Consider the following 14,394-nt stretch of genomic DNA (forward strand, 5'->3'; position numbering starts at 1 on the left):
CCACCAACCAGTTCCTCCCGTCTCCGCCCCTTTTCTTTAAAAAAAAAAAAAAGCAACGAAAGAAAGCTACAGGAAGTGGGATTGGCATGTTTTCTTTTTAATAATTTACAAGTATTTTTTTCTGCCGTCAGAAGTTATGGCAAATATGTAGTGGAATACTTTAACCATGAATTTATTCTATTACGTTCTACCTAACTGCTTCCTTCCTTTCTATATTCGTACAGTGCTCTGTAATCTGACTTACAAAAAAACGCATTCCCTGCACAGAAGCTGCAGGAAGGAGCTATTCCTTTTGTCCGGCGAACTTTCAAGTTTCTAGTGTTACTGTGATACTGTGTTACTGCGCAGCCCTGATTTGTAAGGTGGCATGCTCTCTCGCATCCCTTAAGGTTAGGTGAAAACTTTCCCCCCAAAAGCGCGAAGAGAAATCAAATCTGAGGCAGTAGATTAGCTACTAAAACACAACACAACACAACAACAACACAAAAACTCTCTCCCCGCCCCCATCCAGACCTACATTAAAACAAAAGTTGGTCCCGAAGTGGAACCCAGAGAGATATTTCATGCATAGAGGTTGCTTTGGTTACCTGGGTGGGGGAAACAATGGCAGGTGAAACTACTGTGGGAGAATTGGTGCTTCGGTGCCCATTGGCTTCTGGAAGAAGAGGCAGGGGGTCGTGTTTCACGGAAACCACCACCACCGCATCCACAGGCTCCGAGGGGCGGATACAAAGTCTTTTGGGGGAAGAAGGGCCGCAGATTTCCCCAGACCCAAACACGGACTCGTACAGAGCGCGCTTGGGCCCAGCCTCGGGTTTCACGTCGGGCCCCACCTGGCTGTCTTTGGGGAGGGCGTAAGTGTTCCCCAGCGAGGGCGGCTGGGGGCGGTGGTGGTGGGAGGGATGCGTGGGGGGATGGTGGGAGTGGTGGCGAGTCGCCCCGTTCAGAGCCTCGGGGTAGCAGCCGTGCGGGGCCGGCGAGCCCAGCTTGGTACCGATGCCCGCGATGCTGTTGAGCGTGGCGATGGAGACGGCGCCGATGCAGTGGTTGGTGTAAGTCTTGGATAGCTTGGCCGCCTTGGAGAGCATCTGCATCCTGGTACCCAACAAGTTCTTGCCGATGGCTTTGTTTTCGTACCAGGTCACATCGCCCTCGCTGCAGTGGTCCCGGGGCCGCTGGAAGAACGCCTTACAGAGGGGATTGCGCTTGGACAGGTACTTGACGAAGCTGGCGTAGGGACAGAACTCGGTGCCCGTCTCGTACATGCGGGGCAAGTTCTCCTCGTCGCTGCTCTCGGCGCGCTTCTTGCTCCAGGACGACGAGCGCGACTTGTGGTAGGGCCCGAGGGACTTGAAGTAGACGAACTTGCGCCCGTCCTCGTCCATGGCCAGCCCGAAAGAGTCCTCCTCCAGCTCGCGCTGGTTCTCGCGGCCGCGCGTGCAGAAGTACATGCAGGTCTCGAACCAGACCTTGTTGAGCAGCCCGAAGGGCGTGTTGGTGCTGAAGACGCTGGAGGTGTAGAGCTTGCGCAGGTCGGCGCGCGTGATGGCTTGTTTCTGTACCACCGGCCCCGCGCCCTGCTCCTCCAGCTTGCGGATGACGGCGGCCAGCGTCAGGTTGGCGCTGCGCAGCTCGGGGTCCTTGGTGAGGTCGAGCGTGCGGCAGTACGGGGGCTCGTTGAGGTAGCGGTTGAGGGAGCTGCGGATGCTGATGAGCGAGGACTTGCTGTAGAGCTGGCCGCTCTTGGAGCGGGCCTCGGCGTAGAAGGAGCGCAGCACGCGGCACAGCGCCCCCTTGTCCATGGTCTCGAAGTCCGGGCTCTGCGCTTTCTCGCTCAGGTACTCCCGGAAGATGCGCACGGCGTAGCGGGTGGCCAGCCGGGTGTTCTCGCTCAGCCGGGCCCGCTCGGGGCGCTGCAGCACGTCGGGGTCCAGGGGGTCCGCGCTGTCCCCCGGCGGCCCGCCGCGCGCCCGGGGCGCCAGCAGCCTCGGGGGCGCCTCGGGCTCCAGCGCGGCGCCCTGGTCCATATCGATCATATGGACCGGCTCGGGCTCCAGCTCCTCCCCGGCCGAGTCCTCGGGCTCCAGGGGCTCGTCCCAGTCGAGCCCCATCTCCTCCTCCTCCTCCTCCTCCTCCTCCTCCAGCCCCCCACCTCCGTCCTCCTCCTCCTCGTCCTCCTCCTCCTCCTCCTCGTCCCCCGTTATCCGCACCTCCTGGATCTCGTCCTCCTCCTCCTCCTCGTCCTCCTCCTCCTCCTCGCCCGCGCTGCAGTAGTGCGGGCGGCCGTGGCGCCGTCCGCGGCCCCCCACGCCGCGCTCGCCCTCGCCCCGCTCCCCATTGTTCTCGGCGGCGGCGGCGGCGGCGCCGGCGCTGGCGCCCGCGCTGGTGTTACAGTCCCCGCTGCCAGGCATTCTCGCCATATTGCCGTCTCTCTGCCAGTCCTCGGGCAGGGCGCATGCGCTATATTGGACCGCAGCGCTGAGAGCTTTTGTGTTTAATGACCTTCAGCTACCGGGAGGCAAAGCCGGGCTCTTAAAGGAGCCGCGCTCCAATTGTCATTTCCCTCCCCCCCCCCCCCACCCCAGCGCGGTTGGGGAGAGGCCAGGGCGGCGCGCACTGGGGGGGGGGGGGGATGCAGGGGTGGAGAGAGATGGGGGTAAGTTGAGGGAGGTCGTCAAGGACCGAGGCTGTTCGGACCTTCGGCCTCCTTTTGCCCCCACCACTACCACCCCGCGGCCTTTCCTCACTTCGAAGAAAACTTTGAAGGAAAAGAAAAGGAAGGGGAGGGAGAGCTGTCGGTGGGGGCGAAAACACTCCCAACTTACCCTCTGGCGGAGCGGCGTGCGGGCCCGGGCGGGAGAGAGGGAGGGCCGGCGGGAGGGCGGGGCGGTCTCGCTTCTCTAAGTAATGCCCGAGGAGCAGTGCCCCTTCCACCGCCCCCTCATTGCCCCCCGGAGCCGGGGGGTTCGGGGCGGCGGCTGCCTGCGCCGAGCGGAGCGCGGGTGCCGCGGCGGGAAGCCGGTGTGTGGGGCCGCCCGGAGCGCAGCGCAGCCGGCAGGTTAATGAGCAGGGTGGAGGAGGCTCCGCCGAGGCCCCGCACCCTCTCTGCGCCCGCGGCCAGGGCGCAGCGGGCGAGGCTTGGGAGCGGGACGGGGCTGGCGGCAGCCGAGGCTCCCCCCACCTACTTGCTGGCGGCGAGAAGCGGGGGCCTGGGGCCAGCCGCGCGGCTCTCAACTCCCTTTCCGACTCTTGCAGAGGAGCGAAACACGCCCCACGTCAGCCTCATCCCTTTTCGACTTTTCCAACTGCCACTTTTAAGCTGTCATTAAAGACCTGGGGCGCTCCCCGTAGGTCTGGGGCAAGTCCGCGCCGGTCTAGCCAGCCCCGGGAAGGAGCCAGAAAGAAAGGCTTGGGAGGGGCGGGTAGAAGGACAGACGTGGGAAGAGGCGATCGGGACCCCCGGGACCCCCCCCCTTTCCCCTCCCCACACACACCCTCCCCGCTCGCCCAGGCCGGCCACCTTCTCGACCCGGGAGCAAACTGCCTTTTACTCCCCTGGATTGGAGTCAAAGCAGCGTGGGCCCCTAAGGCCGAAAGAACGGGCAGGCGGCGGGGGGGTGGGGTGCAGGAATGGGGGTGGGGGGGAAGTGAACTTGGGTGTCGATCGCCCCCGCAGCCATCACAATTCCGGCCATCCGGATCCCGGGCGCGCTCTCAACTCTTTTTTTAAGTTTGCCCACCGCCATTCGTTTGCCCTCGGGGCCGCGCTGCCTCGGGCACGCGGGGGCGGGCACCTCCGGAAACTGGAAAGACAACCAAAGAGCTCGCCGGGTCCCGCTTTCCCACCAGAAGCACTGTCCCACTGCCAGCCAAACACCCGCCCCCGGCGCGCCCAGGCTCCCAGCGCGTCCCCGCGCCACCGCCTCCCGCTCGCCCGGCCCGGGGCAGCGCCCCAGTCCAGCCCGGGAATGCGTTCTCTCTCGGAGCGCACAGCCCCGGCCACCTTCTCCACTGAAACTTCATCCTAACTCCACCCCCCTCCACCCCCAGGAAGCCCCCGGGTGTCTCCCGGGCGTACGGCTAGCACCAGTGACCAGCAACCAGTCCCCGAGTCGAAGAGCCAGATCCTCCCAGCACTGCGCCCCCCCTTCCCCTCAGCCCCCGGTGCCAAGTCGGGTCTCCCGGGAGGCAGCCCCGCCAGCTCCTCGAGTGCTTCCTCGACATTTAAAGTCCGAAATCGGGGCAGCTCGACTCTGGGAATCTCGTCCACTGTCGTGGCTCCCTCCCTTCCCTGTCCCCTCTCCGTTTGGCTTTCGGGACGTGTTATCATTTGACGCATCAATAGATCCCATCCATCAATCTGAAGTTTTAAACGATTGTTAGGAAGGAAGGGAGACAAGTTCTCCCGGCCGCGCGGGGCACCGCAGTGGTGAGCGGCGGTGTCTTCCCCGCAGGGCTCCCCGCGCTGCTCGCCCTCCGCGTGCCTCCCCGGCCCAGGACGCCAGGCAGCGTCGGGGGAATCGCGCCAGGTGCGGAAACAAGTTAAAGCAAGTCCCTGCCTCGCGGGCCTCCGCTGGCTCCTTGGGGGAAACACACACACACACACACACACACACACACACACACACCCTGCTCAACGAAGAGAATCGCCCTGGCAGGCAAGGGCAAGGAATCTGGAGGTTTGCACTCCTCCAGAATTGTCCCCAAGGCGCAGAACGGTGGCCGGCTGAAGTCACAACTCACTGTCACCCACTCGCACAAGTAAGATGAGTGTTGAGTTCGCGTCCCCAAGTCCAGGGCAGTGGGCAGCTAAGACGCAAACACGAACCCGTGCCCAGCAAGTGGGCACCCATCAATGACACACAACGACTTCCGGAGGGCCGGCCCTTTGTCCCGGGTGCTTCTAGATATTTGGCCCCCAGAGGCTTGGGTGGGCGCTGGGCAAATTAACTACCAGGATTTACCACCCCTGACGTCCTCTTGGCCAGCACAGTGGCCCGAGAGCCCCCCGCGCTAGCTTGAGGCTGAGCTGCAAACTGAGCGTGGAGACGGAGGCCCACTCAGGGTCACCAGAGAACCACCCTCCAGACCTCCTCATTTCTGCAGACTTTGGGGGTACACTCGCCCTCCCTCCTCCCACACCTGCAGCCCTCTCCTTGGAGTGCGTTGCTGGGAATCATTCCCAGTTTGCCAGAGGCCGTGTGCTGGGTTGGAACGCTTCGGGGAAACAAAACGACTAAAAACAGCTCCCCGTTGACGTCAACTTATTTCAGAAAAGAAAATAGTTTTGTGCTCCCTGGACAAAATATCCCCGAGGGCAAGTCTCTACTGGTCAAGGCCAGGAGATGGGGTTGGGGAAAAGAAAGACTGAACCCCACCAAGCTGGGATATATCTTTTTAACGGATTTGGAAAAACGGCCATTTCAGGTGCTGCTTGAACAGTTGGCCAATAATCAGCAGGACCCGTGCTTAAATTAGATATGAGACGCATCTTGGAAAGTGGGCCTTGGCCTGATTAGCCTGTAGCTAATGTTTCTGCTTCTTGGTACCAGCTCCTGCCATGCTACCTTTACCCACCCAAATCCATGATCAAATACTGGACAAGAGCTCTTCTGGTAGCCACCCACTGCCAGCCTCCCTCAAAAGAAAGAAATGGCTTAATTTTTAGAACCCCATAAAATTACACTTGGATTTATAAAGGAGTTCAATTCCAGGTTAAATAAATGATCTCTTAAAAAAAAACAATCCTGTGGTTCTGTACACTCAATTCCAAATTGAAAGCATCAACAAAAGCAACCTGCATATCGTTTAGGAAGAGCCAGTGTTCATTGTGTGCCCTGTCAGATCAGCCCTCCAGCTCCTCCACTTGACCCTTCCCAATAGGAAGCCACTTGGCCCACCCCTTAGAGCCAACAGCTGCCCCACTCCTTTGAAAGGATGCTTTACTTCTTGTGCAAGACTTCTTGGGGCTTCTTTACTCTGAGAGTAATTCCATTACAATATGGAACACTATAATTATTTAGCTGTCAGAACTCTTCACTGTCATCTTTCACAACTTGCATACAACTTCAGCATGATGCTGCATACTCTCTCTCTCTCTCTCTCTCTTTTTTTATTACCATTACAGGGTATAACCTATTTATTTGCTTCTCAAACTTCTTGGAAGTAGAGACATAGTTATTTGGGGAGGAAAAACTTCCAGTGTCCTTATTTTGTAATCCAGTAACTCCTATTTTGGGTTCAAACTTTATAATAGTTTACATCACTTAGAAAGAGCTTTCCAGTGCTATTCTCTCTGAGTGCTGGTGGTTTATATCTGTGATTTTAGCAACTTAGGAAGCTGAGATCTGAAGATCACCATTCAGAGCCAAACTGAGTAGAAAAAATTGTGAGATTCTTTCTTAACTCCAATTAACCAGCAAAAACTTAGAAGGGGGAAGTGTAGTTCAGGTAGAGTACCAGCCCTGAGCAAAAATACCAAGCAGAGGGCAAGCCCTGAGTTTAAGCCTCAGTACTGTCTTGCACACACTCATGATGCACACATTATTCTAATATTTTATTGGTATTATCAATTAGCTTAGCCCTTTAAAGAATGCAATTAGACAGTTTCTCCAAATGCCAGAAAATATTCATATTATCTGACCTAGAATTTACTTCTGGTTTCCTAAACATCATCTGTTATATATCTATTGTTATTGTTGTAATTATTATTATTACTTAGTTTTGCAAAGGGGTTTCAATTGCAGAAGTCAGGTTGTTACACATGTCTTGGTATAGTTGCCTTTTAGCTACCTGTTTCCTCTACTGAACCAATACACTTACAGTTTCTGGCTGGTATGAGGACACCAAAGGCACTCGGCTCATTTTAACTGAATAAGTGGATGTATAGGATCTGCATTAATGTTAAAGTTTCACATTTAGCAGAAGACTTTTTCTTTGAAAAAAAATCTAAGATATCATGAATCTGGAATTCTGTAATTTATATCAGGACAAAAAGTAAAGTGACTACAAGTCAACACTTGTAAGCTGACATTAATTTCATTACTGCTTTGAATTAATCTTTTCCTGATATTAATTTTTTTGAGTGAAACATGCTGTAGAAAATTATTGCGCAAGTAGCGTGAAGAGCCTTTCTTTCTTTCCCCAGTAAAGGTAATGTTAACCTTTCCAAAGGTAAATCTGGGAAATGATGTATCTGTATTAGGAGAGGTGGGTTGGAGAAATTTTAAATTAATAAATCCAAAGAACTTTGTGGGCTCTTAGGCAGAGGCCAGAAGAGGCTTTTAATCACTTAAAAAAAATCAAAACATGGAGAACCATTCTTTTGATTCAATTACTTAAATATTCAGAAAGTGCTTTTGAGGTTAAAGATGAATTCAAATCGAAGTCTATTTTTGACGTATCTTTGTTTCAGTTTCACTATTTATTCTTATGGAATCAATTGAAGAGCATCCTGAGAAATTATTTTTAACGCAAATGAAAATTGAACCCAGAGAATTAAACTCTACAAAGGGGAAGAAAAGAAAAAAATAACTCCACCAGGGCAAAAACCATGTCTTCTTTCTATAGTTCTGTTCATTTATAATTCAGTTCCTTCTCATATTTTAGCTGCATGGCTGGCACATAGTAAACACTCAATAAATGTACAAATAGTTATTTGTGGGGAGAGAGCTAACTTTAAAACTCAAGACTGTGCAAAAGAGTAATAGAAAGCTTTCTATTTGAGCCCAGAGTGTCCAAGGTCCAATCCTAGGTTGCCTTAGCAGGTCTGTGTCTCTGTCCTCTCATCATTACATATACTAAGACTTAATAATAATAATTCCTACCTTATAGGATTGTTTTGAGAAATAAGCAAGTTAATACATGTAAAGCATTTAACACAGCATCTGAAACATTAATAAATATTTAACCATTAGCTCATTTTTTGTTTGGCTTGTGACATGGCCTACGATGGTTAGAAATCATGATTCTCCTGTCTCAGCCTCCCAAGTATAGGCTACCACCGAGGCTGAACAATTAGCTTTTCTTTATTTCAGCTCTTCTTTATTATAAACAGGAAGATGAAGGCCTAAGAGGCCTTTAAAAGGTTAAGCCACAGGCTGTGGAGAAGTGGTAGTAGCTCAGAAGTGCAGTGCTCATCTTTGTTGCACGAGACCCTATTTCAATTCCCAGCACTGTAAAAGGAACTTTTTAAACAATTTAAAAGCATATCAGGTCTTTCAGACCTTGCCAGAATAGGCAAGTGGATCTGGTAGACCATGCCTGAAATTTTGACAATTTTCAGCCACTAGGAGCTAAAGAATGAAAAAAAAAATCTTCAAGGGCACAGTCCCCTACAATTAAGATGCTTTGTGTGTAATTTGATTTGAGAATGTTGGAAAAACAAAGGCTGTGGGCTGTGAGCGTACTGGAAAAGGGCTAAGAGACAGTATAATCTTCATAACTTGGTGCCTCAGAAGAAATGACAGGGAAGAATTTAAAGACAAACCCAACCAGACTAGCCTGAGATGCTTTGTGTTGAAATCCTGGCCTACTCTGCATACATCTTCAAGAAGGCATATTTTCTCCCCCCCCGCCCTTGAAGCTGTGTCCAAAACAAAACAAACAAACAAAAAACATTGGTCAGAGTAAACAGCATAGTGATTGAATAGAATAATTTCTAATTGCCACCTGGGCCACTGTAATTCCAGATCTTTCCATCTAATGATTACCCACTAGTTTATTTTTCACACAAAATAATGCAAAGGAAGAAAATTGCTTTCTACAAACAAGTTATATGTTTGTTGAGCCTGAAATCATGCACTCTCCTTTTGTTACATTATTCTGAAAATGAAACTTCATTTGGTTAATGAAGAGCTCAAATATGAGTGTAATGTACATTATACCTAAAATTAATTCTGGTAGTCATTTCTTTATCTTCTAGTTATCAGTATCAATTAGGAGTCTTTTAAGACAGCAGTTAGGCATCCTCTTCCAAAACCAAGAGAATGATTGTGTTCTTGGTCAAAAAATCATTTCCAGAAGTTCATTTGAAGAAACTTCTCATGCATTTGTATTTTGATTCCTTTGAGTTTAGCAGATTAGGATACAAGTGTGCTTCAGAACATATTTCCTCATACCTGGGAGGACATCCTCTGTTGACAGAAATTTACAGAGCAAGTATCTCCTGAATAAAGGAAGTAAAGACTTGAGTGAAGGTAGAGGCATGCTTCTTGACAGTCTAATGATAGCTATTTCTAATGATGGAGACAGATGGAGTATAGTACAGTGCACCATTTGCATGACTTTTGAGGACTTGTAAGGACTAGAACTTGCATCTCTAAAAATCAGAAGCTGATATCTAGACGTGTGATGGCTCTTCACAGGATGGGGCAGGGGGAGGGGGAGTGGATACCTGCCCTGTGGCTGTATTTCTAAATGAACTAAAAAAGAAAAGAAAAAAATCCTGTCTTAAATACCCAGAAGCACTAACCCACATTTTGAACTAATTGACTTACTTTTTCTTAGGAAAGCTTAATTTAACTGATAGGGGCACATGGGTTTATCTGAATATTTAAAGCAGCCCTGGGATGGGCTTGTTCTATTTCTTTAGTTTGATGCTGGAAATACAGGCTTTGTACCTGAGGGAGGAAGCCGGGTGGGGAAGCAGGAAGTACTATGACCCAGCCCTGCTAGCCTGTGATCTATGTTTTCAGAGCTAGGGTACTATTGCCACCAGTAGAGGATTCCTGGTTTTTCATCTAGCCTTCTCACAGTCTGCTCTTTGATCAGGATAGCCCAGGAGTCATGTTTTATCATCACTCCAAATAAAAATGAACTCCCTTGATGTTGGTGGCATCTGCTTTATGCTCTATTCTGTGGCTTAGTATTCTTTTCTGACTAAAAGCAGAATGTGTCCATCAGCAGTGATTTAGAAATACAAGAATCTGGAAATGTGTGATATGTGTATGTCCTCTTCCTATCTTGTTAACATTTAGGAAGTGCTTTTACTGAGGATCTGATTTGTAACAATGGCGTCCTTGGTTCTTTCTCATGAGTGCACAGGAGGAAGAGTCCCTTTTGCCACATGAGTGGAAACTCAGACAGTTTACGTAACTTTCCCAACATTATCCTAGCTAAAGAATTGAACCCCAGAGCACACATGCTTTCTGAACAATTTGCCAGGCCAGTCACCATTTCTGTTCCAGCAAAAAGCACTCTATATTCTGAATTATTTCCATGAATTCAATCCCATCGGATTGTCTGTTTAAGTTCTCCATGTTTGAGAATTTATGTCATCCTGGGCATGGTAGCACATGTGTGTAATCTCATCACTGTGGAAGCTAAGGCAGGTTCTAGGTCAGTGTAGACTATATATAAAACTTTATTACCCCCAATCTCATAAATCAAAATATGTAACCAGTGGATCCATTCATTTGGGTGCATTGTTCAAATTTTATATGTTAGAGACGACCTCCAAAGTCCTGTGTTAATGGGTATTTGAGAGGTGATACCTTTGGGAGATGATTGGGTCCTGAGGCCTCTGCCCTGTTTAATGGATTAATCCATTTAGGGATTAATGGATTACAGGGTTATTGAGGGAGTGGCTTTGTTATTAAAACTAGCTCTTTTTTGGCACACTTGCTCTGTCTTGCACGTAATACCCTGTAGTGCTTTGGAACTCTGCAGAGTATCACCAGCAAGAAGGTACTAATCAGTGATGGCCCCTTGATTTTGGACTTTACCAGCATCTAGCATTGTAAGGAATAGGTTCATTTCTTTATACATTACTCAGTCTGTGGAATTCAGTAACAGAAAAGAATATTAAGAGCAGAGTTAGCCTTTGCCAAGAACAGGTCTTAGTAAAGGCAGCAGGAAGGAGGAATCTCTCCAGGGACATGCCCACCTAGCCCCAGGGAAGATGAGCCTTCAGCAGAACATGGTCTGTGTCTTCTGCCATTCTCTCGATCATCTTATATCCTTCTGCCACAGAAAAACTCATGAAACTTATTTCTTTATCCCACTCTGGGAAAGCTGAGTTGAACTGTCAGGGTTTGAAAATAAAGCCTTATGCCAGGTCCTTTCTGCTGTTTATATGATGACATATAAATGACAGCTTTTAAGTGGATGGTCACCAAGAGCCCCAGAAAAGGTTCCTGCTGTGGCATTTTCCAAGTTCTGAGGCATTCAGAGTATTGTAAGGGTTTTCAGACCTTAGTACCATGCCTTGGTGGCTAAATTCATGGTTGATTTAGTTTACCTAGAACTGCTGGCTTTTACATTTAGAGCCAGAGGCAGAGATTTAACTTCACAGTGCACCAGAGGCCCCCAGTCATACGGGGAACTGGTTTAAAATACAGATTTCTAGGTGCCACCTGCAGAGTTTCTGACTTAGTAGGTCAAGGGTGTGGCCTAGAGATGTATGTATCTCACACTCAACATAGACAATTCTAACACCAATCCGATTGAGCTGTGAGAAACAAATACCATTTATCAAGTCCTAAGTAATTTCTTCTATAGCAATGACTATTAGAAAATCATGTTTAGGGCTATGAATTCATTTGAAAATCAGATGAACATTAGGAAACATCTTCCTTAGAAGATGTCCCTACACACACACACACACACACACATACACACACACACACACACACAAACACACACATACATACACACACACACACACATTTACACCCAACCCATTGTTTCAAGAGGTTGGGATTGAGGCTGCATTTAGAACCTTGTCTTTAACACCACACTGTATGTAATTTTCTTCCCCTGGTCAAAACATCACCATGACTTTTTTTCTTTATTCTCAGTCCAACTTCCCAGGACTGTGCCTCAAGCCAATTTCCCAACATTCCCTGGTACACCTCAGTAACAGGAGTCCAGCCCTCTGTGGGGGAAGACTCCGGAAAGAACAGTGCTGGGGAGTTCAGACACCTGGTTGACACATGGCTGGCAGTCCCAGTGTGAGCCTGAAACTCAAGTATGCTTCTGAATCACCTGGCAGGTCTATGGAAATACTGAGTACTGGATCCTCCCCCAGAGTGTCTGATTCAGCCTGGCTAGGGTGGGGCTGAAGGTGTTAGCTCTTAGGTACTAGTGCTGCTGGATCCTAAAAACCATGCTGTGAGGACCACTGGCCCAGGAGAATGTGGACAAACACAACTGCTATGGCTTAAAACATGGCATAGCCCATCAGAAGCAGCTGTTGACCTTGGAGTGTCATTGTGGTGGCATTGGGAGGTGAGGCCTCTAAGGGGTCATTTGGCTAGAGAGATGAATGCCAGGGCTGGTGTGTAGCTTGGGGTACCGTGCTTATGTAACATATATAAGCCCTGTGTTTGGTCCCTAGACTCATCATAATACAAAAGAAAGAGGTGATCAATGCCTTTCTTAAGTGACTGGGTTCTTCCAAGTTGTTACAGGACAAGACTACCTTTTAAAATATTATTATTGTTATTATTATTATTGTAATTTTATTATCTTTCAGTAGTTGTACCAAGGAGTTACAATTCAATGTATGCATGCATTGCATCTTGATCAATGTCACTCTTCCCTCCAGCTCTCCCATCCCCACCCATGAGATATTGCTGGTTTCATTTTCACACATATATATCACACATTATTACTGCATTTGCCCATCCTTCCTCTCTTCATTCATCCACTCACTATCCCTAACCTCATGCCCCCACTCCCCCAACACCTCAAGTACCAGCTTACTGGTATTCATTTTGTTAAACTGTAAGTTGTTCAAAGGGATTACACTATTGTAATTCTCCCCTGAATATATCATACTTAATATATTTGTGCACATTTGTGTAAAACCCTGTGTGTTTACATATATTTATGTATAAATAAGATCTAATTTCTACATATGAAAGAAAACATGTGTTCTTGGTCTCTCTGGGCTTGCACTCAGGGCCTGGGCACTGTCCCTTAGCTTTGAGCCACAGCTCTACTTGTGGCTTCTTGCAGGCTAACTGGAGATAAGAGTCTCATAGACTTTCCTTTTCCTTTACTGATCTTAGCCTCCTGAATAGCTGTGATCACAGATGTGAGCCACTGGAACCTAGTTAAGACTGCTTTCTGTACGTGTGTTTCTGCCTGCCATTCTGCTTTCTGTCATGAACTAAAGTAATACAAGGCCTTTGCCAGCACCATGCTGTTGAACTTCCCAGCCTCCAGAACCATAAGCCCAAATAAACATCTTTCTCAAGAAAGCACATGTTCTCAGGTCTATTCTGTTACAAAAGCAGAAAATAGACTGAGACCCTATCCAATATGGTTTGAACATGGGGCTTTGTCAAACCTGGGCAGGTGACTCAAATATGCAGCTAAGATTGAGATACACTACCCTGGCCTGAGAGACCATCCACATATATCTTCAGGGGTCCTTCATATAAGCTTGGGGGGAGGGTGTGATTCTGGATGGTGGTCAAGCAGACCGTGAACCCACAATATATGTAGGCAAAATGCTCTGTATAGGTGTATCTGTGTATTTTCTTTATTTTTAATCTGCGTATTTTCTGTCTTCAGAAGAATTTTAAGGGAGCCTGTGGCCCAAAATAGTTTAAGCAAACTACATGTGGACATAGAGAAATAAGCATAAGCACCCTCTACTATTACTAGAAGTGTAATTGGTCTTTCAAAGGACAATTTGGCAGTAGCTATCAGTGGATAAAAATAAATATCCCTTTCAACCCAGAAGCTCTTTGCTAAGAATCTGGGCTGCAGCCAGAGATACAGGTACCAGAATGCTCTTGAAGCATTATCTGGAGTTGAGAATCACTGGTTATAACCTTATTTTAGAAATGGATGGTGAATAAATAAATAACATCCAATCTATTTGCCAGAAGACTAGCTTGTAGATATAAAGAATAACATAACTTTGTAGGTGCTGGATGCAATGGTATCCAAGACAATTTATTATATAAGCGGAAAACATTAATGCCAAGTTTAAATCCATTTGCTAAAAAAACTGAACTAAAATGATACACCCAGATTTTACGAGTACAAATGCATCTAGGAAAAGAAAAAAAGAAAAAGGCATGGAATTATGTACAGTGGTGACTTTGGGAAAAGGGCATTTATTTTCCATGCTCTCACTTTGGTATTGTTTGAATTTTGCATTTTGACTTGGTGTTTTTCTGTTGCTTATTTAATGAGAATAGGTCCATGTGTGGTAACTCTGAACTCTGTCTCTATGGCCTTCCTTGCCCTTGTGAAATTGTTCAGGTCTCCAAGTCCCTGTTGACCATAGTCCAAGTCTTCTATACACCGATGAAGCAGGTTCTCCCCACTTAACCTGTCTAAGGCCTGAAAGAGGATCTTCTTACACTCTATTCTCTGTCCTATATGCTTCTAGTAAAATTCCTGCCATCACCAAAGCTTGCCCATAGCCAGCAACCA

At 48.3% G+C, this 14,394-nt stretch overlaps 1 protein-coding gene across 3 annotated transcripts in view; it reads right to left on the bottom strand.

The window, feature by feature from the left end:
* The window catches only part of Kctd1 (potassium channel tetramerization domain containing 1), a 186,593-nt gene that overhangs the window by 98,782 nt on the left and 73,417 nt on the right, over positions 1–14,394 (bottom strand). The window contains exon 1 of one of the 3 annotated variants that reach the window (XM_042675291.1): positions 2,826–3,102. The exons of 1 other annotated variant lie outside the window; for it this stretch is intronic. Coding sequence is in view for 1 of the 2 variants with exons in the window: in XM_042675289.1 (XP_042531223.1) it covers positions 588–2,420 (1,833 nt within the window). In the remaining variant the exon portion in view is untranslated. Of the gene's footprint in view, positions 1–587; positions 2,421–2,825; positions 3,103–14,394 lie in introns of those variants that run through there. One more of the 3 variants, XM_042675289.1, reaches the window with a different exon arrangement.

This window comes from Dipodomys spectabilis, unplaced genomic scaffold, assembly GCF_019054845.1.
Source record: "Dipodomys spectabilis isolate Male_0828 unplaced genomic scaffold, ASM1905484v1 ptg000024l, whole genome shotgun sequence".
NCBI lineage: Eukaryota > Metazoa > Chordata > Mammalia > Rodentia > Heteromyidae > Dipodomys > Dipodomys spectabilis.